Genomic DNA, 24,124 nt, shown 5'->3' on the forward strand with positions numbered 1-24,124 from the left:
GATCTCGGCTCAATGCAGCCTCCGCCTCCCAGCTTCAAACTGTTCTCCTGCCTCAGCCTCACCAGTCGCTGGGATTAAAGGCGCCTGCCGTCACGCCCAGCTAATTTTGTATTTTAGTAGAGACAGGGTTTCACCATATTGGCCAGGCTGGTCTTGAACTTCTGACCTCATGATCCGCCCGCCTCGGCCTCCCAAAGTGCTGGGATTACAGGCGCGAGCCACCACACCCGGCCTCTTATTCTTTGTGGTATTTTTATCACCATGTTTTATAAATAATTGGTTATACTTCCATAATCTTATGTCCGTAAACCTTTCTGAATTTTTCTAACATGTAAATGACTTTTTTCTAGAAGTTAGGAAGTCAGACAGAATAACGTATTCTGGTGGGTGCGGTAGCTCATGCCTATAATCGCAACACTTTTCAAGGCCAGGATCGCTTGAGGCCAGGAATTTGAGACTAGCCTAGGTAACGTAGTGAGACTCCATCTCTACAAAAAAATAAAAGATTAGCTGGTGTAGTGACATGCACTTGTAATCTTAGCTACTCAGGAGGCTGAGGCAAGAGGATCACTTGAGCCCAGATGTTGAAGGCTGCAGTGAGCTACAGCTGTGCCAGCGCACTCCAGCATGGACAACAGAGAGAGACTCTGTCTCATAAATAAATAAATAACATATTGTATATGTTATAGGGTAGAACTGTTACCATTAAATTGAAGAATGTGAATTTTGAAGTAAAAACTCGTGCATCTACAGTTTCATCTGTTGTTTCTACTGCAGAAGAAATATTTGCCATTGCTAAGGAATTGCTAAAAACAGAAATTGATGCTGATTTTCCACATCCCTTGAGATTAAGACTTATGGGTATGACTTTTTTATTGTTTTGTTTTTCCTTAAATCTGCTAGGTTTTCCCAAATAATTAACTTTGGGAATACAGGGGGCCCCCAACTTAACAATGGTTCAACTTAATGATTTTTCAACTTTGCGATGGTGGGAAAACTGTATGCTTTCAGTACACTCTTGACTTACAATGCGGTTACATCCCAATAAACCTGTCATAAATTGAAAGTATTGTAAGTTGACTTATTATGTTTTCAATTTACAGTGGGTTTATCTGGATACAATCCTATTGTAAGTCCATGAGCACCTGTATTCTCGCCTTCATTTTATTTCTTAAATCTGTTCAGGAAGTTCTTCCTTTGCTGCTGCCATTTATCTTAATTATTAGACCCTGATGTATGAAGCCATGATCATTAGTTTAATTCCAGTAAGAGCCAATTAAAGTTGTTCTTTTCCTCATAACTTAATGAAATTCTTGTGGCCAGGTGTCTTTCAAAATTCAAAACTTTTCAGATTTTGGAAAGCAAATTCAGTGCATGTAGAGTATATTATGTTGTAATACTACTTTGTGGATCTGGGGCAACACCCCCTATTCAAACATATTAATATTTCTATAGCAAAACAAAATATTCAGAGACTATAAAGACTGATGACTTTAATTTAGTCATCAGGTATCACTTGTTGCTTAAAATTTTCAGAACTTTTTGGAGTTTGGAATTACAGATAAAGGATTGTGACATTGTGAAATCACATCTCCAGCCATTACATGGTAAAAACTAACAAGCCATGTTTCCAAAGTGAACTGGTTGAAAGTATGTATCTGGATCAGCACTCCAAATGCACATTTTACTAGTAAGGAGTGGGTCACTAGCCATACTTTCATTTATGAAAGATATAGCACACACTGAAATCTACTGAATAAAGTGTTAATTAAAAGAGCCAGGCCAGGCGTGGTGTCTCACACCTGTAATCCTAACACTTTGGGAGGCCAAGGCAGGTGGATCGCCTGAGGTCAGGAGTTCGAGACCAGCCTGGCCAACATAGTGAAACCCCATCTCTACTAAAACTACAAAAAGTTAGCTGGACACGGTGGTGGGCACCTGTAATCCCAGCTGCTCGAGAGGCAGAGGCAGGAGAATCACTTGAACCTGGGAGGTGGAGGTTGCAGTGAGCTGAGATCACACCATTGCACTCCAGCCTGGTCGACAAGAGTGAAACTCCACCTCAAAAAAAAAAAAAGCCAAAGAGCAGATATCTATAGAAGCTTAATTCATAATTGCCAAAACTTTGAAGCAAGCAAGATGTCCTTCAGTACGTGAATGGATAAATAAATTGTGGTACATACAGACAGTGGAATAATATTCAGCACAGAAAAGAAGTGAATTATCAATTCGTGAAAAGACATGAATGAAACTTAACTGCATAATGTTAAGTAAAAGAAGCCAATCTGAAAAAGCTAAATACTGTATGATTCCAACCATATGAGATTCTGGAAAAGGCAAATATGAGTACCATAAAAAATAATTGATTGTCAGGAGTTAAGAGGAGAAGGAGGGATGAATAGGCGAAACACAGGAATTTTAGGGCAATGAAATGATTCTGTATGATTCTATAATGACACATCATTATAAATTTGTCCCAGGCACACAGAATGTATTCCAAGGGTGAACCCTGTGTAAGCTATGGACTTTGAGTGACAATGTTGTGGCAATGTAGGTTTACAGATTGTAACAGATGTACCACTCTGGTGCCACATGTTGATAGCTGGGGTGGAGGGGTATACTTGTGTAGGGGAAGGGAATCTATGGGAACTCATTGTACCTTCTGCTCAATTTTGCTGTGAACCTAAAATTTCTCTAAAAAATAAAGTTTATTAGAAAAAAAAGAGCTAAAGAGTCTGTATAGTTGACTCCGGTTAGTTACTGGTATTAATGTAATGGTATGTGTCATATATGAATTAAAATCCTACATCATTATGCTAACTCCAAATAGATAGTTAATATTTAATGATATTCTTTTATAAAGGAAGGTAAATTTGTACTTATAATACCAGCTTTGAAATGTGACTTATTTTTTCTCTCTAGCCAACCTTTTGCATATGTCATAGCACTAGACAAAATGTTTTTATGCATTGTGAGTGAATTGGCTTTGTTCAATATGAAATTGATTGTGATTGGTTTAATTTAGGTGTTCGGATATCTAGTTTTCCCAATGAAGAAGACAGGAAACACCAACAAAGGAGCATTATTGGCTTTTTACAGGCTGGAAACCAAGCCCTGTCAGCCACTGGGTGTATACTAGAGAAAACGGACAAAGATAAGTTTGTAAAACCTCTAGAAATGTCTCATAAGAAGAGTTTCTTTGATAAAAAACGATCAGAAAGGAAATGGAGTCACCAAGATACATTTAAATGTGAAACCGTGAATAAACAAAGTTTCCAGACATCACAACCATTCGAAGTTTTAAAGAAGAAGATGAGTGAGAATTTGGAAATATCAGAGAATTCAGATGCCTGTCAGATATTTACCTGTCCTGTTTGCTTTAGGGCACAAGGGTGCATCAGTCTGGAAGCCTTTAATAAACATGTAGATGCATGTCTTGATGGATCTTCAATCAGTGAAAACTCTAAAGTGTTCTCGTGTTCACATGTTTCTGCTACCAGAGTTAACAAGAAAGAAAATGTTCCTGCTTCTTCACTTTGTGAGAAGCAAGATTATGAAGCCCATCCAAAAATTAAAGAAGTGTCTTCAGTAGATTGTGTAGCTTTAGTAGATACTATAGATAACTCATCTAAAGCAGAAAGCATAGATGCTTTAAGTAATAAGCATATCAAGGAGGAATGTTCTGATCTCCCAGGCAAGTCTTTTAATATTGAGCACTGTCATCAGAATTCTTCTTGCACTGTTTCGTTGGAAAACGAAGATGTTGGATTATTAAGCAGACAAGAATCCTGCCAGCCTTACTTATGTGAAGTGATAACAGGCCAAGCTCTAGTTTGTCCTGTTTGTAATGTAGAACAAAAGACTTCAGATCTAACCTTGTTCAATGTGCATGTGGATGTTTGCTTAAATAAAAATTTTATTCAAGAATTAAAAAAGGACAAAGTTAACCCAGTTAATCAACCCAAAGAAAGCTCCAGAAGTACTGGTGAGTGTGTAGTCATTTTAAACTGCATGATTTTCTAGGAATATGTTTTATTAAAATTAATGAGATTGTTAAATCTGAAACATATACTATTAAATGGGTAGTTTGTGTATGCCACCATTTAGGGAAATGTTGGTTACCTTGCCATAGGTTAGAATTAACTCAAGCCTATAGATTGTGAATTTGGGGAAAACTTTGGTTTGATCTTGATTTAGCACAGAATGAACTCAAAAGTTTAAGGAGCTGAGTGATCTAATCAAAAAAGAAATTCCTTCAGAGAATATCTGCAAAGACACAGTGGTAAATTAACTATAACTGCATAACCAGAAAGCCTCTTTAACTTATTTTTTGGTAGTGCTGACTCTACCCAAATTTCACCAATAAAATTAAGTGTAATGCTAATAAAATTAGTAAATTACAAAGAAATTATTGTTTTTGGTGTGTTTCCATATGAACTATATAGTACCAAGGAAGTTATTATATTTAATCAGTAAGTTTTAACTTTTAAATTTTGTACAACTTTTAATTATTTCATATTATTCATTATGGAATTTCTTGACTTTTCTTTCCTCTAAAGGTAGCTCAAGTGGAGTACAGAAGGCTGTAACAAAACAAAAGGTATGGCTAATTTGAGCTTTAATAAAGCTGGCTACAATATGAAAATTCAATCATTTTATAAATTATTAAGTAATCAATATTAGAAATGAATTATTTTCTAGAATCTCTTCCTGCATTTTAATTGTGTGTTCCTTTTAATTCTAGGCCAGGATTGATGACAAAGTACTCATCAAAGAAAATAAAACCAAACAATCCCAAACATACCCTTGATATATTTTTTAAGTAAACATTGAACATTTTATCATTAATTTTAAATTGAAACTTGTTATTTTATAATCAATGAATTTGTTCTTTCTGATTTTAAGTTTGCAGATTTATTTAGTGAAGGCAAGTGTAATAATCCTCAGATGATGTTTACTTTTCTAAGATATATATATACTGATTCTGTATATCTTTTTTATAATCATGAGAATTTTACTTCCATTATACATCAATTGGAAATTAATGCTGTTATGAGATAATTTTAAAAGGGAAATTAGGAATGAGATAAGAAGGTGTTTTTTTATTATTTTATACTGAATATAAAACATATTTGTAAGGGCTCTCAAAGATTCACACAAACCTATATTATCATAAGAATTTTTCAGCACTTAACTACTTTGTTGGCATTGATCCTAGTATCTAAATACTTCATGAGCATTCATAATTAAAATTTATCTTAAGTTCTGTGAAGAGTATTAACATAACTAGTACAAGTGGTTTTCTTCAGGAAAATAAATATCACAGTATTATCTGCATTAAAATGGTTTTGCCTAAAATATAATTTTAATCTGGCTTTTCTTATTTAGAATTCCGTTATCTTATGAATAAGCACTTGAATCACTTTTTAAAATATTTAGTCTAAGATGATTCAAAGTAGTTTTATTTTAATACAGGACTTTTAAATGGCAGTATTTCATTTCTTGTCAATTATGTTGGTACTTTCCACAAATCTATAAAGAATTGTACAGTCATTTTTTAATAATCTTCAAGAGAAAATGTGTAATTCAAAAGATTAATGTGTATTAAAACACATTACATATCTTAGTTACATTTCTATCAACATGTTTATTAATATTTGTGAAAGAAGAGAGCTTAATAGTAGTTAGCTTAAGTAGTTTCTCCAAATACTTTTGTGCTATCAATGAGTTCTTCTCAAAAAAATATTTATTTAGTCCAGGCACAATGGCTCATACCTGTAAGGGCAGCACTTTGGGAGGCTGAGGTGGGCAGATCACTTGAGGTCAGGAGTTTGAGACCAGCCTGGGCAACATGATAAGACCCTACCTCTACTAAAACGAAAAAAAAAAAAAAATTAGCCAGGCTTGGTGGCACATGCCTGTAATCCCAGCTACTCAGATGGCTGAGGCAGGAGAACCTTTTGAACCTGGGAGGTCGAGGCTGCAGTCAGCCAAGATCTTGCCACTACACTCCAGCCTGGATGAACAGCGAGACCCTGTCTCAATAATATAATAATAGTTATTATTACTATGTAATTGTGACATGAAGTTGGAACCATTTTCTGTCACTTCTTTAAGGAGCTAAATCTTTTGTTCTCTTTTATTTTTGTTTTCTCTCCTCTTTTCATATTTTAGCTTATGATCTAAATATATATTTTATATATTATAATATTTTAGGAATAGCTTAATTAAGAACTCACAGACTTTGGCAAAGTGGTAACTGGACTTTTAATTACTAGATTGTTTAAATTAGGCTTAATGCCTGTTAGCATGCCAATCAAATCCCATGACTGATGTTATTATACACTGTGGCAAATACAAAATTGTAGTGTTATGGTTCTTGAGCATGTGATTTACTTATGTAAATTCTGTACAAATTTAAGTTCAATGAAATATTTAATATACTGAAAGGTAAATAATACCATATTGAATTATTTTCTGTCTTGCCTTAAGTTTATTTTTATTATCTTCAATTTAGATTAAATGCTAAATTATTTTCATTTAAGGATTTATTTAGTTGAATGTTAATCATTTAGTAATATTTAATAATATTTGAAATAAAATTTAAAACTTTTATAGATCTAATAGAGATGGTTTTCTTACTTTTCCAATCTTCCTCCCTCTTATGCCTTCATTTTTATTTTCTCTGCCCAGAATTTTCTTCACATTCTTTACTACCTGTTTTGTCTATTATATCCAACCCATTTTCTTTTTATTATAATTTTGATATGGGGCATTTGAAGAAAATACAGCAAAACTACAAGGACTGGTAATAAGCATGCATAATCTTACCTACTTAGTGAACCTAATATAAACCTAATATAAAGAACCACCATATTTGCAATATATGTAACTGGTGAAAAACTAGTGTCCAGAATATATAAATGATCCCTATGAATCAGTAAGAAAAAGATAGTCAATAGAAATTTGGACAAAAGACTTTATATGGCATTTCAAATGAAAGGAAATCCAGATGACCAAGAAACATGAAAATATTCCCAGCCATATTAATATTTGGGAAGTGAAAAATAAAACTACAAGGAGGTATCATTACATCTCTACCTTATTTACAAAAATGAAATGATCTGATGATACTAAGTTTTGGTGATGATGTCAGCTCTTACGTTGAAAACAATCCCTGTGGAAAAATTTGTCCTTCAGTAAATTTAAAGATAAACATGCTCAAAACCCAGCAATTGCCCTCTGAAGTGTACATCTTTGCAGGTTATCTTTCATTACAGTAATTTTTTTTCCTGTCAGGACCCTAACTAATACAATGCCTTGGGAAAACTACTGAACATGTATCCTAGAAAGCATGTACAAGAAAGTTCTGCCCAGTCAGGAAGGTGGCCTAGAAAAAAATTTTTTAGTGTTCATAGCAGCACCGCAATATCCAAAAGTTAGAAATGAACCAAATATTCAGCAATGGTAGAATGGTTAAATTCTACCATGGCATTTGTGTTGAAACAATAGAATTCTACACAATGGTGAAAAAGAAGGAAATAGCTAATCACAACATAGATGAATATCACAGGCATAGCATAGAGCAAAAGAAGCAAATCACAGAGGGATGCCATCAACATGATTCCATTTGTATAAACTTTAAAACAGTAAAAACTGAACAACTATATTGTTTTAAGGGTATATATTTATATATATGAGATAAAACTGTAAAGAAAAGCAAGTGTTGTTGCTGTCCCCAGAACCAGAATAATGATTTCCTCTGTGGAGAGGTAAGGCAGTGTGATTGGGAAGTGGCACCTGGCACTTTTGGGATGCTGGCAGTGTTCTATTTCTTGTCTTGGCTGGTGATTGCATGGATGTTCACTTTTAAAATACACTTTATACATATATATTTTATGTATTCTTATTCATATATGACCTTTATAATAAAAGAAAAAAATGGCAAAACTGCTTTCGTTAACAAGATATTTTCCTCCATCTCTGCAAGCTAGTTTCAGTCGAGAAAAAAATATATTTCTTTCTTCTAGGACCTTGCTGAACACAGCAAGAAAGAGCCATCCCATGGCAAATTTTTGGTTTTTCTCTAGCATTTCCCCTAAGGCTACCGCCTCAATCAGCATTTGGTCTTCTTTCCAAAGACAGCTGTAGACAGTTTGACCAAATATTTTGTTACCGCTTGTGATGGTTAATATTGAGTGTCAACTTGATTGGATTAAATGATGCAAAATATTGTTCCTGGCTGTGTCTGTGAGGGTATTGCCAAAGAAGATTAACATTTGAGTTGGTGGGCTCAAGAGGCAGATCCACCCTCAGTCTGGTTGGGCACTCATCTAATCAGCTGCCAGCATACCTAGGATAAAAGCAGGCAGAGGAACGTGGAAGGACTACACTGGCTAAGTCTTCTGGCCTCCGTCTTTCTCCTGTGCTGCATGTTTTCTGCCCTGGAACATCAGACTCCAAGTTCTTCAGCTTTTGGACTCTTGGACTTACACCAGTGATTTGCCAGGGACTATCAGGCCTTCAGCCACAGACTGAAGGGCTGCACTGTCTGCTTCTCTGCTTTTGAAGTTTTGGAACTCAGACTGGCTTCCTGGCTCCTCAGCTTGCAGACAGCCTGTATGGGACTTCACCTTGTGACTGTGTGAGTCAATTTTCCTAAGAAACTCCCCTTCATATATACATCTGTCCTATTAGTTCTGCCCGTCTAGAGAACCCTAATACACCACCAAACAAGTCACCAGTTTTCCAGTCTGTGATATTTGTGTCCCTACTCCCTGAAGTCTTCTCTCCAACCCTAAGTCAATTCGTTATATTAGGCTTTGTTATTTGCAGTACCCTATTTATCAGTTCAGTCACAAGTTTCCTGGTGCCTCTTCCTCGGTGAGTCACATGGGGACATTCTTCATTCTCCCAGAAATGTGTGACAGCATGTGTAAAATATTGCCAACCAGGGAAGCTCAACCAATCCTTGGTGTCCAAGGTTTTTACTGGAAGTCAGTCACACAGACATGCATCACACATGTGACTGACCTTTAAGTCTCATGACCCTCATGGCCCAGGGCTTCAGCCATTCAAAAACAGACATTCACCATGAGTCATACTGTTAGCGTAAACTATCTCATCAAACTAACAAAATGCAGCCCAAGGCCTCAGGCATACTAGAACACTATTATCAAACTGGAAATTCCAAGGGCTCAGGTCATTTCCCAGGAGCTAAGGAAGGGCCAGTACCTGAAGACACCTCTCTTTGAAAAGTGCAGGGCTTGAGTAACCTGAGGCTGCTGGGTTAACCCTTTACTGCATAAATGTCGAATTATTAGAATTGTATTCAAATAAAATATAAAAAAGAAAGATCACTTAGAGTAACTTTTTCCTGCCTCACTTGAATAATGCAGAGAGACACTTCAAATTCATAACATGTTTAGGAGGTCTCAAGGAGGATGGGCTATGCGTTTGGAATATATGCATATTAGAGTATAAAACAACAAATGACATAATTTCTTTGCATGTGTATAATCCTCTCTTCAATGTAATTCAAAGGTCTCTTTTAATATCAGTCTTTACATTGTCCCTGTAATACAGAGCTATACACCTTTCCTCAATCTTATGTGATAGTAGGAAAAGTAACATTATAAGAAGTATTTATAAATTTAATTCACTCCACCAGAAGTGCTTTATTTTAAAGTTAGCATGGGAATTGTGGTATCCGCAAGGTCAATGTCCCCACTGAAGAAGTGACCTTCTAGAGTAAGAAGTTTCAGCATCACCGTGGGTAATGGAAGCCATATAACAGAATTTAAGAAGGAACTTTGTGCTAAGAAAATGTAGACAGTGGTTATAGGCATTTATGTAAGAAGGCTGTAAGTTAAAGGCAAGAGAGATGTAGCAATTAATAGGAGATATATTTTCTGCCCTCATTAACAAATGTGTTTATTTACTACTCCTTACCTTTTAACTCATCCCCCCTGTATCCACTGCTACCTCTGCCAACCCTGTATCTGTTACTGAATTCTGTCTACTCTTGTGGGGCCTCTTGAAAATATCCATTTCTTTCCATCTCTTGTCAAACCCTTATCAGTTGTCTAAACTCTGACTTTCCAACTGATGTGTCAGTTTTCCTTGCTCTAAACCATCTCACGCATTTTTTTACAGATTAGCCAGAAACAGCGTTCCCATAATAGCACACTCATGTCAAAAAAACAAAGCAATTTTCAAAAGCTCTCAACTGTCCCCAAGATTAGCAGTGGAATGAGTAGGAAAAGGGAGTGATTTTTAGTGTATGATTATTTCTGTGGTGTAAATACTCCCACCATGACAGATTTCAAGTTAATGTGGTGTCAACCAGTTCACAAAATTCCTGAAACTTTAACAGCTCTTGCAAGCCAGTACAAGCTAGCTCCTATATATCACTGTCCATGATGCACTCTAAACACTGGCTTGGCATTCAGGGTTTCCTGAACAGACCAAGCTGTTTCTCCTTTCTGCCATCTGTGCTCCATTGTTCCCTCTGTCCAGAATATGCTTCCTGGATGCCCCTTTTCTATCTCCCACCTACATAGTCACTCGTCTTTCAACTCAGCTCAGGGGCCACCTTCAGAAAACGGTTCCTTGCCCTCTGGAAAAACTGATCAGTCACTATTTTGTGCTCCTGTTTCTCTACAAAGATCCTGAAACATTCTTTGCATGGCCCCCGATGTTGGTTTCTCCCTACCATATTGTAGGCCCCAAGAGATCCTGGGCTTTCACTTATCTCTGAATTCCAAGTATGAAGTGTATGGCCTGGCACACAGTAGATACGGAGAGTCATTTGTTGACATGTAAATGAATAAATAGTATGTGTCCAAGAGTGTTTACTACTATCTTACTGTTTTTCTCTGGGAAGACAGAATGGTGGCTAAGTGGCTGCACTCACACTAGGTCCTAAAGAGTGGGCATTCCAGAAGGAGACAATTGTATTTATTTCCCTTTATTAGATAATGGCTTGCTTTATACATGTTTTATTATTATACTGTGTCCTTTTGGAGTGGCTTGAAAGTATTTGCAAGAAGACTTAAAATATGACTATTAACCTGGGGCTAATAAAACTGTTTTTTGAGGAAATATTTCATTTAAAAAATCATACCTGGTGTACCTGATGCTGAACTGTTGTTTTTAGAGACAAGGTCTCACTTTCACCCAGGCTGGAATGCAGTGTCATGATCATAACTCACTGCAGCCTGGAACTCTCGGGCTCGAGATCCTCTCATCTCAGCTTCCCAAGTAGCTGGGACTACAGGCTGGTGCCATGATGCCCAGCTAAGTTTTTGTAATTTTTGTTGAGATAGGATCTTGCTTTGTGGCCTAGATTGGTCTTGAACTCCTGGCTTCAAGCAGTCCTCCTTCCTCAGCCTCGCAAAGCTCTGAGCCACCATGCCTGGCCCTGGTACTGAATTTTCTTTGACGTAATGTTCCATTTTGAAAAGCAGTGATATATTTGAACACACTTTGTGTTGGCAGGATTTTAGTAAACTTCACAGAGAGGTGATGTTTATTTCCCTGGAGAAAAAACTGTTTTTTCATTGTATAATTAAGGACTAATGGCTTTTGCTTTGTAATACATAACTGAATTAGGTTGTTAAGAAAAACTCCAATGACATTATGGTGACTATTGGAAACATGATTCCATTTATTAAGCAAATCATAATATTGAACTGTTCCCCTTACCAGTATGAGGCAATTGTGATAGTGTTACTTTGTAACTGCTGCTGTCTACAGAATGCTCAGGGAAATTAAAGATAATTCAGAGACAAATGGTACTAACCCTTCTAACCTGTCTCTAAAGTGTAGAGGACTCTTTCCTGTATACACACACATACACACACACACACACACACACACACACACTACCTCTGCCAGCCACATACCTATCATTGAGTTCCGTCTACTCTTGTTGGGCCTCTTTGAAAACACTTCTTTCCATGTCTTTTATCAGGTTCTTATCAGTTGTCTAATATCTGGCCGTCTAACTCATTGCTTAGCTTTCACCAGTTGCTTTCCCTGCTCTAGATCATCTTGTGCATTTTTATATACAATACTTTCCTAATATCACTCATGTACTTGGGTGTCTGTGGAGAGAGTGAGAGAGAGAGATTCCCTAAATTAGAGACAAAAAGGAAAAATAAAGGTTGAGTCAGTTCTAGGATAAAATCTAGTTCTCTTTTATGAAGGCTCAAAAGTTTTTTCCTCTTAGAATATGCTAAATATCAAATGTGATCTCTGAAACCATCCACAAGTGTGAGATATGCCAAGGTTTTTTGGGTTTTGCTAGCAATTCTGGGCAGAGATCCCGGTTGTCCTTCAACATTCTACTTTTCTGCCATATTATTAGAATTTTAGCTTGGCACGTGATCACCCAGAATAGACTACTATATTTCATCAATTCTTTATAAACCACTAAGAAATAATACCTAAGATAGGGAGTCTAATAGGTTACCAGTGCATAAATATGGGACACCAAGGTTTATACCTTCAGAGCAAGGATAAAGGAGAAATCCTCCATGAAGAAAGAGGGAGCAAAGCAACTTGCCTGCTCAACCTTGGCACTGGTTGGAAGGAGGGACTGCCAGTGAGAATTTGAATCACAAACCAGTACACTTGTAGGTTTGTAATCTGAATTCACACAAATGATATCATCCTGAAGAGCTCAAGCAGAAAATGTAAAGTGAGGTTAGTATTGTCCCTAGTGACTGGCAGAAGCATATGCAAATCCTCTCTGGAAGAACTCAACTTCAATTCAGGCGGACAATTTAGTATCTCAATTAAAAATACGTGATAGTGTGAAAAATAGGTGTTACAGAATTGATGACTACAATATATCTCCCATCCTTGCAGCTCACACCCTCCCAGCTAGGGGTAGCCATGTGACTGAGTTTTGACTAATGGGATATAAAAGGAAGTACTGGCTGGGTGCGGTGTCTCACACCTGTAATCTCAGCACTTTGGGAAGCTGAGGCACGTGGAACACCTGAGGTCAGAAGTTCCAGACCAGCCTGGCCAAGATGGTGAAACCCTGTCTCTACTAAAAATACATAAAGTAGCCGGGCATGGTGGCACGTTTGTGATCCCAGCTACTCAGGAGGCTGAGGCAAAAGAATCGCTTGAACCCAGGAGACGGAGGTTGCAGTGAGCTGAGATTGCACCACTGCACTCCAACCTGGGTGACAAAGTGAGACGAGACCTTGTCTCAAAAAAAAAAAAAAAAAAAAGGAAGTATTATGTGTGGTTGCTTTTGGGAAACTTCCCTTCTTGCAGCTGTAGCATTCTCTTTGCCTCTTCTATTTCTCTGTTCCATCCTGCTGCCTGGAAGCAGATGCTGCCGTTTACACCTAAACATAAGGGCTGCACATGGGGATGGTGGAGTAGCGGGCTGCAGAGGCTGATTCCTGGGGGCGTTGTAAAACAGAGACATATCAGCACTGGCCTGCACACTTTGAGACTTGCACAAGAAGCAAATAAAAAAACTAAGCCATAGTTACTTGGGTTTTCCTATTAATTATAGCTGAATCCTAGCGGACAAAGGACATAAAGATTATTAAGACATGTTTGTCCTCAAAAAATGGACAGCCACTCCAGGGACAGTTTCTATTCAATGTAGGAAGGGCTCTAATAGGTGAATATACAAAGTGGGAGTCTAGGGAGAAATCATCTGGTAGAGGAGGGCAAAGAGAAATCTAGGAAGATGTTTTTAAAAATATGGAATCCTTGAACAGGATCTGGTTTTAAAGGTTTACTTCAGAATTGAACATATTTTTTTAGTCTAGACCTTCCTTTAGGGAAAAAACTAAAGCTTTCAGGACTCAAAGACAAGTTACTGCTCACATGGCTAAATTGCATTCCATATTTATTTGACAAATACTTATTGCAGGTTGGGTAGCCATTGGAGATGCAGTAGGAAACTTTTTTTTTTTTTTTTTTTTTTTTTTTTTTGAGACAGTCTTGCTCTGTCATGTTGGAATACAGTGACATGATAACAGCTTGCTGCAGCCTTGACCTCCTTGGCTCAGGCCATACTCCCATCTCAGCTTCCCAAGTAGCTAAGACTACAGGTGTGCACCACCACCACCAGCTAATTTTTAAATTTTTTGTGGAGACTGGAGTCTCACTAAGTTGCCCAGGTTGGCCTCAAACTCCTGGCCTCAAGCCGTCCTCCACTTCAGCCTCTCAAATTGCTGGGATTATAGGCATGGGCCACCACGCCTGGCCCAACAAACTTTAAAAAATCACTGTATTCATGAAGTTTACCTTCTGGTTGTGGAAACAGACACTAAACAAATACAGACATTTCAGTGGTAAGTGCTACAAAGGAAAGTGACAACAGCATAAGAGAATGGAACATGAAGGTAGGGGACACTTTTAGAATAAGATGATCCGAGAAGGCTCCTCTGAGGAAGTGACATTTAACCTGAAACCTTACTGATACAAAGGATCAAAACTATTTAAAAAATTCGGAAGTGGAGGTGGGGGAGAGAGGTTCTAGGCAAAGGGAGGAAATAAAAGCTGGATGGCTCTCCACCAGGAAACACTGGATGAAGAATGGAGAAGAATTGTAGGGCCCAAGATCAGAGAGATGAGTAGTGCCAGATCATGTGGGCAAGCTTTTTATGTATTAGCACACTTAGAATTAATATTCTGCTTGAGAAGTAACCTGATACTTGAAACAGAGTGAAAAAGAAAATACCTCCCACAGTATACTTCATAGCTTCTCATTTAGCCCAAGCTCTCGGGGAAGTAGAAGTCCAGCTGTGGCTGAGTTTCACATAATGCACTGCTTTGGAGTTTTTGTCTCATCTGGTAGAGTAAGATAAGTACCACATACTATTATAAGGCTAGATAGCATAAAATGATGATGCATTTTCTCCAGTCATTGGTAAGAGGATTTTTTAAAAAGTAAATTTCTTGGTTTAGAATTTGAAAGCAGTTTCAAAGTTGGATAACACAATTCAGATCTTTTTCTTCTTCTTCTTCTTCTTCTTCTTCTTCTTCTTCTTCTTCTTCTTCTTCTTCTTCTTCTTCTTCTTCTTCTTCTTCTTCTTCTTCTTCTATTTATTTTTTGAGATAGGGTCTGGCTCTATCACCCAGACTGGCACACAGTGGCACAATCTTGGCTCATTGCAACCTCTGCCTCCCAGGCCATCCTCCCACCTCAGCCTCCCAAGTAGCTGGGACTACAGGCACGCATCACCATGCCTGGTTAACTTTGTAGAGAGGGGTTCTCACTTTGTTGCCCAGACTGGGAGATCTTTCTGTACTTGACTGTATGCTTTCCACTGATCTGCTGCTGTTTTCACTATTATTCCTTCTTTTGTGTGGGTATTTTCTTCTGATTTTTAGAATTTTACTTGTAAACATGCTACATACACATATAATTTGTGCCCTGTTTTTCCATTTACATATTATACTTTCCATATTAGTACATTGTCTGATATATCTGCATAATACTCAATTCAACTTATCTGCTGTTGTTTTTATCATATCCCTATTACAAACATGAGGCCCATTTCCCTTTTTTAAAAAAGGAAAGTTTGAGGTTACGGGTGGTGTTCTGATAAATAATATTTTGTCATTTGTTTTCATTGATAAGGAAACTGTTTTGAATTCAATGCCTCAAATTGGGTGCACAATAATTGGAAGGGAAAAGCTGACAAGTTTGAAATGAACATTGATATTACATAATTTACATTAAAATGATACATCTTTTGTAAATTTGTAAGAAGAATAAAAAATAAATGAAAACCTGATTACCTTTCTTATTTGAAGTTTATTTGGGGGGTCAGAATTTGACTTGCTTCTGTATTATTTCACTTTTCAAAAGAATCCGCCAGGAGAGATTATAATTGCGTGATCTTCAAATGAGAAATCAAGTCTTACTTTATTCAAAAGAAAATGTTGGAAGCCCATTTAGAAATCATTTAATATTGAAGTTCCTATAGTGTTGGCTATAAATTCAACCTTGACATTTCTTAAAATTGTACAAAGAAGTGGTAGAGTAGAAGTGGGAGTTCACTGGGGCTTGTAGATTTCGCAGGATGTTTTATTTCCCGGAGAACCAAACCTTAAGCACAGTGCATGCCACACCTGAGGGCGGATTCTCCCAGGCCGGCCCAAGTCAGGGCAGGGCTGGAACCAGGGGCTTGTTTCCCAGCGAACCGCCACAACAGAGAGCGGACTCTGCGCTCCGGCCGGGCTGACCTGCCAGCGTCCAACCTCGCGCCTGGGCCTGTCTGGGTCTAGGTCTGGGTCTGGCCCTGCGCTCCGGTCCGCGGAGGCGACCATGGACCTCGCCGGGCGCGCCCGGGGCCACGGGGCCACGGTAGGGGGGCTGCTGCTCGCGGCGGCTGCTGCCGCCAAGGGTCTCAGGGAGGACCTGAGGGGCGCGGACGCCCTGCCTTGGAGGGCCCTGTCCCGGATCCCGAAGCGGGAGGGGCTTGGAGAGGAGGACACGGCAGTTGCCGGACACGAGCTCCGTGAGTCCTGGGACGAGGTCTCAGAAAATCAGGTTGCGGGGCGGGCTGGGTCGAAGGGACTTAAAAAGGTACCCAGTGCAGCGCCTCCGGAAGCTGCGGGAGTGAAACTGGCGCGGCGACTCCGCCCTGGGACCCCGAGTCCCAGCCTCCACCGCTGCACCCCCTGTTGGCTGGTTTTCAGCTTTGGAATCCACCCCCACCATGTACTGTGGGTGGAAGGACAGTATTATTCTTCCGAATTAAGGAGGAGGCTTTTAAAAATAATGATTAAGTCCTTTTGCAAATAAGAGTTTCATGTACCCTTCTTATCTCCTATATCGTGACTCATGCGCCGATTTATTGTCTGACTTTAAATAAATCACTTATCTTTCTGCACTTAAGTTTTTAAAGCATGGAGTGGATCATCTATGCCTTGGGAATAATGTGTAGTATAAACTAAGGCAGCTGTTAAGCAGTTCAAAAGCTGAAAGCGATTCAAGTCTCTCCCCAGCACCCTCCACTCCCCACCCGCCTCCGACCCCGGCCCCCCGCAAGCAGGGTCTTCTTGCTCTGTTGGACAGGCTGGAATGAGTAGTGCAATCACAGACCTCCTCAGGCTCAGGAGGCCTTCCCAGTACTCAAGTCCCACCTCAGCCTTCCCAGTACTCAAGTCTCTTAACGGGGCACACCATCCAAGCCTACTGGCTGGGACGACCTTATTTCCTAAATTAGACTTGGAAGCTGTACACCAGTTCCTCAATATAGTGTTCATTCAGTCATTCTGGAAATATTTTCAAGGGCTTAACTATTTTCTAGGCATGTTCTAGATGTAGGGATGGAGAGAACAAGACAACCCTTGTTCTGGTGGAACATTCTGTTGTGGTGGAGGGGTGATAGACAATAAAATAAGTAAGCAAATAAATGAATAAGATAATTTAAGGTAAGTGCAGTGAAGGCCATGAGACAGGGTGATGTGGTTGGAGTCAGGCTGCCTAGGACAATTCTATCACTTATAAAGCATGAACAAGTGGTATAACTTTTGAAGATCTCAGTTTCCTCATCTGTAAGATGGAGGAATCATGCCTACATCAACAGGTTATTTTATATAAACCCTGGGGCATTCCAATAGTTGGAGATCAAGCAAAGGAAAAAGAGCCGGTAGAAAAGACTAGAAAGCAACAGTTGGCTTACCAGACCTCTAGAGAAGAACATGTTACAAGGGGTGTGTGTTCCTCTGTGTCACAGTTGCCAAGAGCTCAGTGCACATGACAGAGGTATGATGACTGGGTTTTGGCAAGACGGAGTGACCTCAACAAGAGCAGTTTCAGTAGAGGGGTGGGAAAGATGTCTGATTAGCATGGGTTGAGACAAGACTGAGATGAAGAAATGGAGACAGCAATTATAGAATACTTAAGTTTGGGATAATGGAAAGTTGAAAAATGCAGCAGCAGTTGGAAAGGAAGCTAGGGTCAAAGGAGGGTTTTTTACACTTAGGGTATTATGGCATCTCCGTATTTTTTGAAGGAAGTGATCCACTGGAGAGAGATTAAGTGATCTAGAGGAAAGAAGACATAATTTCCAAGAGACTGACATATGAAACACTTGAAAAGATAAAAAGGGGATGGGATCCAGAGCCCAGGTGTAGAGGTTGGCCTTTCCTAGGTACAGGGATGCTTCATCCTGTATATATAAGTGAAGGTAGGTTGGTAGACTCACCTAGGTGGGAAGATGTGGGAATTCGTGTCCTACTACTTCTGTTTTCACTATGAGGCAACGGTATTGACTGAGAATTAGGTGATGGTAGTGAGAGGAAGTAAATTAGGTAGATTAGTAAATTCAGATATTTGAGGAGAAAGGAAAGGATATGACATATTGAAGAAGGGAAGACTAGGGAAATGTAGAGGCTAGCTAGTCGTGCTGAGATTAGTGGGGAAGAATTTAAGAGACCTGTTAGCATGTGTATCAATCAGGACAAAGTAAGCTTTTCCTGCAGCAATAAATGAGTCCTATGTCTGAGTGACTGGACATAAAAACAATCTATTTCTGGCTGGGTGTGGTGGCTCACACCTATAATCCCAGCATTTTGGGAGGCCCAGGTGAGAGGATCACTTGAGGACAGGAGTTCAAGACCAGCCTGGAAAACGTAACAAGACCCCATCTTTAAAAGAAACATCTATTTCTTGCTCGTGTAGCATGTCCAAAATAGGTTGGCGAGGGTCTCTCAGGAACCCAGGTGTCAAGGATCATAAAGGGGTTGAGATTTTACCCTACTTGTAATCTCACAAGTTAGCTTACTAGGTGATAGAGATGCTGGCAGAAGACACTTTTGGATCAGAGATGATGGATTTCATTACTCACAGCAGTAGCAGTAGCCAGAGTGTTAGCATTTGTTTCAGTTCTCCAAGCCCCAATTCCCACAGGGAGATATAAAGATGCCAAATGACACCTGCACACACAGTGGGTTGTGTTACAGAAAAATCCTGCACTTAGGGAACCCAAATCTTTTGTAAGAGTCAGTAAGCATGCCTTACCATTGCTTTCTTCCAAGGCTGCAAGCAAACCTGCCCTTTGCTCCAGAGGAAGACATTATCTCTATTTGTCAAGGCTTTTCACTATACAAACATCCTTGAAAAGATAGTAAAGAGCAAAGCCGGTCAATGCTTTTGCTTGTAAGATGTGCGGAAATGTGAGAGACCCAGAGAGAATTATCTCCCAATACCAAGTTGATGGAGGTACCACCATCTTGTGACCCCTTCATTTAAACACATGGCTTCCAGTGTTGATAAGGCAGGGAAAAGAGACCTAGAGGGTGACACAGGCTTTTCACTGACTCAGCCCCAAAGTGACGTGCCATCACTTCTGCTTTTAGTCCATTGGATACACCTCATCTAGCTGTATCCAGGCTGGGATATGGGCTTACACATGTGACCAGGTAGAAGAGAAGAAGCAGATATTGATGAACACTAGCTATGTTCACCACAGCATGGTTGTGTGTTTTTCTCCAGTACCGTTTAGCTGTTCAGGTACAGAAACAAAGCAAGTAGCAGTTGGATTTAATCTCAGAATTAGGATTCTGACCAACTAGTCTAATGGAGGAAAAGAATGGTGAGGGAGGTGTTTGCATAGAAGTGATTTCATAGGTGGACCATATGCTATGGTCTGAATGTGTGAAATAAATTTCTGTTTTTTAAAAAATTACTCAGTGTCAGGTAGTTTGTTACAGCAGCGAAAACAAACTGGCACCATGGAATCTAAACATGGTAAGGAGGGAAGTAAGGGCACAGAAATGAAGAATATGAAAAAGGGTTAGAACTGTGGACTGGAGGACTTCATAAGGTTGCAGAATTTCTGGACTTGGAGAACTAGAGCAGCTGAGCTGAATGGATGAGAAGTTGTGGTCAAAGAATAGGATTCTGGAAGTCAAGATTTCAGAGGTAGTGCAGTTTGAGTGATGATTAGTTCAGGAATGTGTCTCTGAAATTTGATGACTGAGGTCAGATCTACGGAAGATTATTAGAGGGAACTAAGAGGCCAAGGTGTTGGATTAATCATCTGTGAGGAGGCTGAAGTCACCTAGAATGGTGACAAGAGTAGGGGTAGGAAGGAAGAGAAGGATCCAGGTAACAGAAAGAATGAACATGTGAATCTGTATGAGTCTGCTCGGGCTGCCATGACAAAGTACAGCAGACTGGATGGCTCATACCACAGATGCTTATTTTCTCACAGCTCTGGAGGCTACAAGTGCAACATCAAGATGTTGGAAAAGTTGGATTCTTCTTAGGCCTCTCTCCTTGGCTTATAGATGGTCACCTTCTCCCTGCCTTCACCTGGTTTTCCGTGTGTGTGTGTGTGTGTGTGTGTGTGTGTGTGTGTCCGTCCTAATCTCTCTTCTTTTAGGGACACCAATCATATCAGATTGGAGCCCATTCATATGACCTCATTTTACCTTCATTACCTCTTTAAAGGCCCTATCTCCAAACATAGTCAACATTCTGAGGTACTTGGGGTTAGTAGTTCAACATATGAATTTTGGAGAGACACATTCAGCCCATAACAGTATTTCCCAAGAAGATACTCCTTGGTTGGTCCTTGATTGGAATTGGCAGTATCCTTAAGGATCTTTGCTTCAGCAAAAACTTGGGGAACATTGAATGTCATGATGGTATAATTTAAAAACAAGCAAACGCTTAGGACACTATTCAGCAACACATCTACAGAAACCTCTCTTACAGGTCCTTTCTGTTTGGAGATGGTCTGTTATTGACTCCTACTTAACCTCAGTTCTGGTCTTATCCCTTCATGTTGGGCTGTCCTCTGAGAGCCCTCTACTCCCCTACATAACAAAAATACTCAATAAACCCTGGAATCTTCTCTATGACAGTTAATAAAGCCTACCATATGAATGTGTATATGTATGTGAAATATGATGTTTATAGTAGATGTCAATCTACTTCTCTGTGTTTTTATATCAATGAGAATAAAACATTTTCATCCCCTTTACCTTTGTGTCTGTATATATGATGGGCTGCATTTTGAAATTTTCTTCGTGCAGGCCTAGCGTCTGTATAGAGTTCTGAAGACAACAGTTTTATCTCTGTAAGCTGTAGGAGCATTTGGACTCCTCCCTGCCTAATCTTGTACAAGGTTTTTTACAAACAATGCCCCCTGGGAAGTCTACTGCCTTCTGACCTTCTAAGCCAGATACCACATTACTGACTTCAGGGTGGTCCTCATGAATAATGTTTTGTTTGGGGCCAGGAACATTTTTAAGGGTGTGAAAACCCTTGCAGCATGAGGATAAAATTGAATCTTGATACTACAGTTTTATAAGATATTAAAGCAAAGTTTCTGTGTCCTAAATAAAAATAGCGAAATGTGAAAGACTCAAGGCTGTTGTTTTGTTTCAAGGCTGTTGTTACAAGGTTTGCCCTATGAAATATACTTTCTCTTTGGCCTCCTTAAATTCCCTTAGTTCATGCTTGCCTTGCTTTCTTTCAGTACTGCCAAATGAGAGAAGCTTTCAGAATGCTGCTAAAAGCAATAATTTGGATCTTATGGAGAAGCTGTCTGAAAACAAGGTTAACATTAATGCTGTGAACAATGTGAGTAGAAGTCATAAATATGACAAGTGACTACTCCAGTAATGGCTTGGGTTTACACAGGACATCTGAAATAATAATAAAAGTAAAAATCATGGTGCTGGCTGAGATAAGGGAGCGCTCCTTTGTTGGTAATCCCGGGGTGTTTAAGCTAAAAGGTGGAGTCAAACAGTGGAAGAGGCTCTGTGCGTTTTAATTCCTCTTCCAAGAAGGGCAGTGCACAGAATCTTCATGCATATCTATTCAAAGTCTGTGGGTGGGCAGTAAAGCCAGCTGTCGGGGTTATAGGTAAAGCCAGCTGTTGGGGTTATAGGCTTGGACCTGGTCCTGGATTGTCGCCTGTGGATCAGTTTGGCCTCACACATTCTGGAAAGGCACAACATTTTTTGCTACACAGTCTGGGTTGTTTTCTTGCCAATGATGTCCTGTGTGGTTCTGTTTTACAAATTTAAAATCTAAAGAGGCATGTGGATTTTCATTGTACTGGTTTTGAAATGTAGTATGTCTGTCTCTTGGGCAATGAGGCCTTATCTAAAACCTGGCTCTTACTTGTTCTTTAAGTCCCTGGGTTTTAGCAGAGGGAAAGTCCGCTGCTATAAATTTGGATTCTCTACTGCTTGCTTTTGTGAGGATTTCCTGATAGTCCTTTGAGGCCAGGTTTATCAAAGTGAAGGTTGGAGGCTGTGTCAATTGCTTAGGACAATTTGTGGAGTGGTTCCAGGTGCGTGTGGCACCCACCTGGGTGGTGGGTAATTGTATTTAATGGTAAATTTAATGGTAAATGATTTACTATTTAATGGTAAATGAAGCATAAGCTTCAGGGCCCTTGCTTGTACAGGCCCCTTGTAAGGCACTGAGAGGGCTCTAGTAATATATTCCTATGACTATACGATTTTGTAAAATCTGAAAACTGCAATTATTTAAGCTTTCTGACTCTGGCTTTAAAGAAGACTCCCTAAATAGTCTAAACTCAGGTTTCACAAAACCTATATCTATCGCAGGCAGTAAGGTCCTAGAAACTGAAGCTGCAGAATCTGAAATCACGTACTAGGTGCAGTGGAAGATGTTGTGCATGTGTTTGGGGGCCTTTGTGCTTATGTGTGGGGATAAGTGTGGGGATTGATATGTCTATGTGTATAATGTGTGTGTGTGATGTGTTATGAGTGTATATAGTGTTCATGTTCCATAGATATCCTAGAATAGGAAAGCAGCAAAATTTTGTAGCATAACAATTTTAGAGACAAAAAGAAAAAAAAGGAATCAAGAAAGGAAGGAAAGGCAGAAAGGAAAAAGGATGGAAAGGAAGGAAAAGAAAAGAAGTAAGCAAGTCTCTTTGAAGGGGATATTTGCATAGTTTCAAAAATATTTATGGATAGGTATCTTTGAAGATTATTTTGACCATGAAAGGTTAATTGTGGGAGTAAGTGAAGCAATAATCACTTTTCCAAGTAGCAGGAAATAGATTCTCTAGTATACTGTTTAAACCATTTAACATTTTTCCATATTCAACTTTCTATTTTGTTTTAAACTTTTTTTTAATATTAAAGTACTTGGAGAGATAGTACAATCGAATATACTTTAACTTACAGCGTGGCAAGTTATTATAAATTCCTAATGAATTGTATTATACTTTCTCATAACATCTGTTTACTGTTTACAGCAAATCGTTGACATGGTTACTTGGAGAGTTCCTTAAAACCAGTGACGATGGAGCTTTTTAAAATATAAGTAATTTTATTGAATTATCTTGGGTGAAATTTTGGCTTACATCCTTATTCACAAGTAAAGTTAATAGTGGAGCTTATAAGCCCATATTTGACATAGTAGAACAAAGCTCCAGATTTCAGACAAAGTCATAATAACTCATGGGTTTTTTTTGTTTTGTTTTTTTTTGAGACGGAGTCTTGCGCTCTTGCCCAGGCTGGAGTGCAATAGCGCAATCTCAGCTCACTGCAATCTCCACCTCCCGGGTTCAAGCAATTCTCCTGCCTCAGCCTCCTTAGTAGCAGGGATTACAGACACACGCCACCACGCCTGGCTAATTTCTGTATTTTTAGTAGTTACAGGGTTTCACCATGTTGGCCAGGCTGGTCTCGAACTCCTGACCTCAGGTGATCTACCCACCACGGCCTCCTAAAGTGCTGGGATTACAGGCATGAGCCACCGTGCCCAGCCATAACTCATGTTTTGTCGAACTTATTTTATCACTGATTTAGCTATTGTGAAAGTTTTCAGAATCAAAATGGGGTCACCAATATTAAGAAAACCTTGACAAATAGAGCTGGGGAAGGCCATGAAGACAGGTTCTCATGCTTGTATACTTGATAACAAAAACTATCACAAAAGACTGCAAAATCCACAACCTTACACAAAGGCCATCACAACCTTACACAGAAAATACTTCTGCAAGGACATCTGCCCAGAAAATGCCTGTCTAATCCAAGACTGGTGTCAGCTTGTTGTTGAACTTTGCAGCAAAGGATAATTATTTCAAAACAATTATGTAATCCTCCTCATTTTTTTTCCTTTAAAAACCTTTGT

The 24,124-nt window shown here is 39.1% G+C and overlaps 2 protein-coding genes across 2 annotated transcripts in view; both read left to right on the forward strand.

Annotated features, from left to right (window-relative positions):
• The window catches only part of POLK (DNA polymerase kappa), a 94,128-nt gene extending 86,178 nt beyond the window's left edge, over window positions 1–7,950 (forward strand). The window contains 3 exon segments of the mRNA XM_017848721.1: window positions 690–861; window positions 3,026–3,985; window positions 4,560–7,950. Of these exon segments, the coding sequence (XP_017704210.1) occupies window positions 690–861; window positions 3,026–3,985; window positions 4,560–4,615 (1,188 nt within the window). The 3' untranslated portion in view covers window positions 4,616–7,950.
• Window positions 7,951–16,203: 8,253 nt separating this feature from the next.
• ANKDD1B (ankyrin repeat and death domain containing 1B) overlaps window positions 16,204–24,124 on the forward strand; it is a 59,019-nt gene continuing 51,098 nt past the window's right edge. Inside the window, exons 1-2 of the mRNA XM_017848706.1 lie at window positions 16,204–16,505; window positions 21,483–21,586. Coding sequence (XP_017704195.1) covers window positions 16,313–16,505; window positions 21,483–21,586 — 297 coding nt within the window. The 5' untranslated portion in view covers window positions 16,204–16,312. The remainder of the gene's footprint in view (window positions 16,506–21,482; window positions 21,587–24,124) is intronic.

Source organism: Rhinopithecus bieti, unplaced genomic scaffold (genome assembly GCF_001698545.2).
Source record: "Rhinopithecus bieti isolate Rb0 unplaced genomic scaffold, ASM169854v2 scaffold_30918, whole genome shotgun sequence".
NCBI lineage: Eukaryota > Metazoa > Chordata > Mammalia > Primates > Cercopithecidae > Rhinopithecus > Rhinopithecus bieti.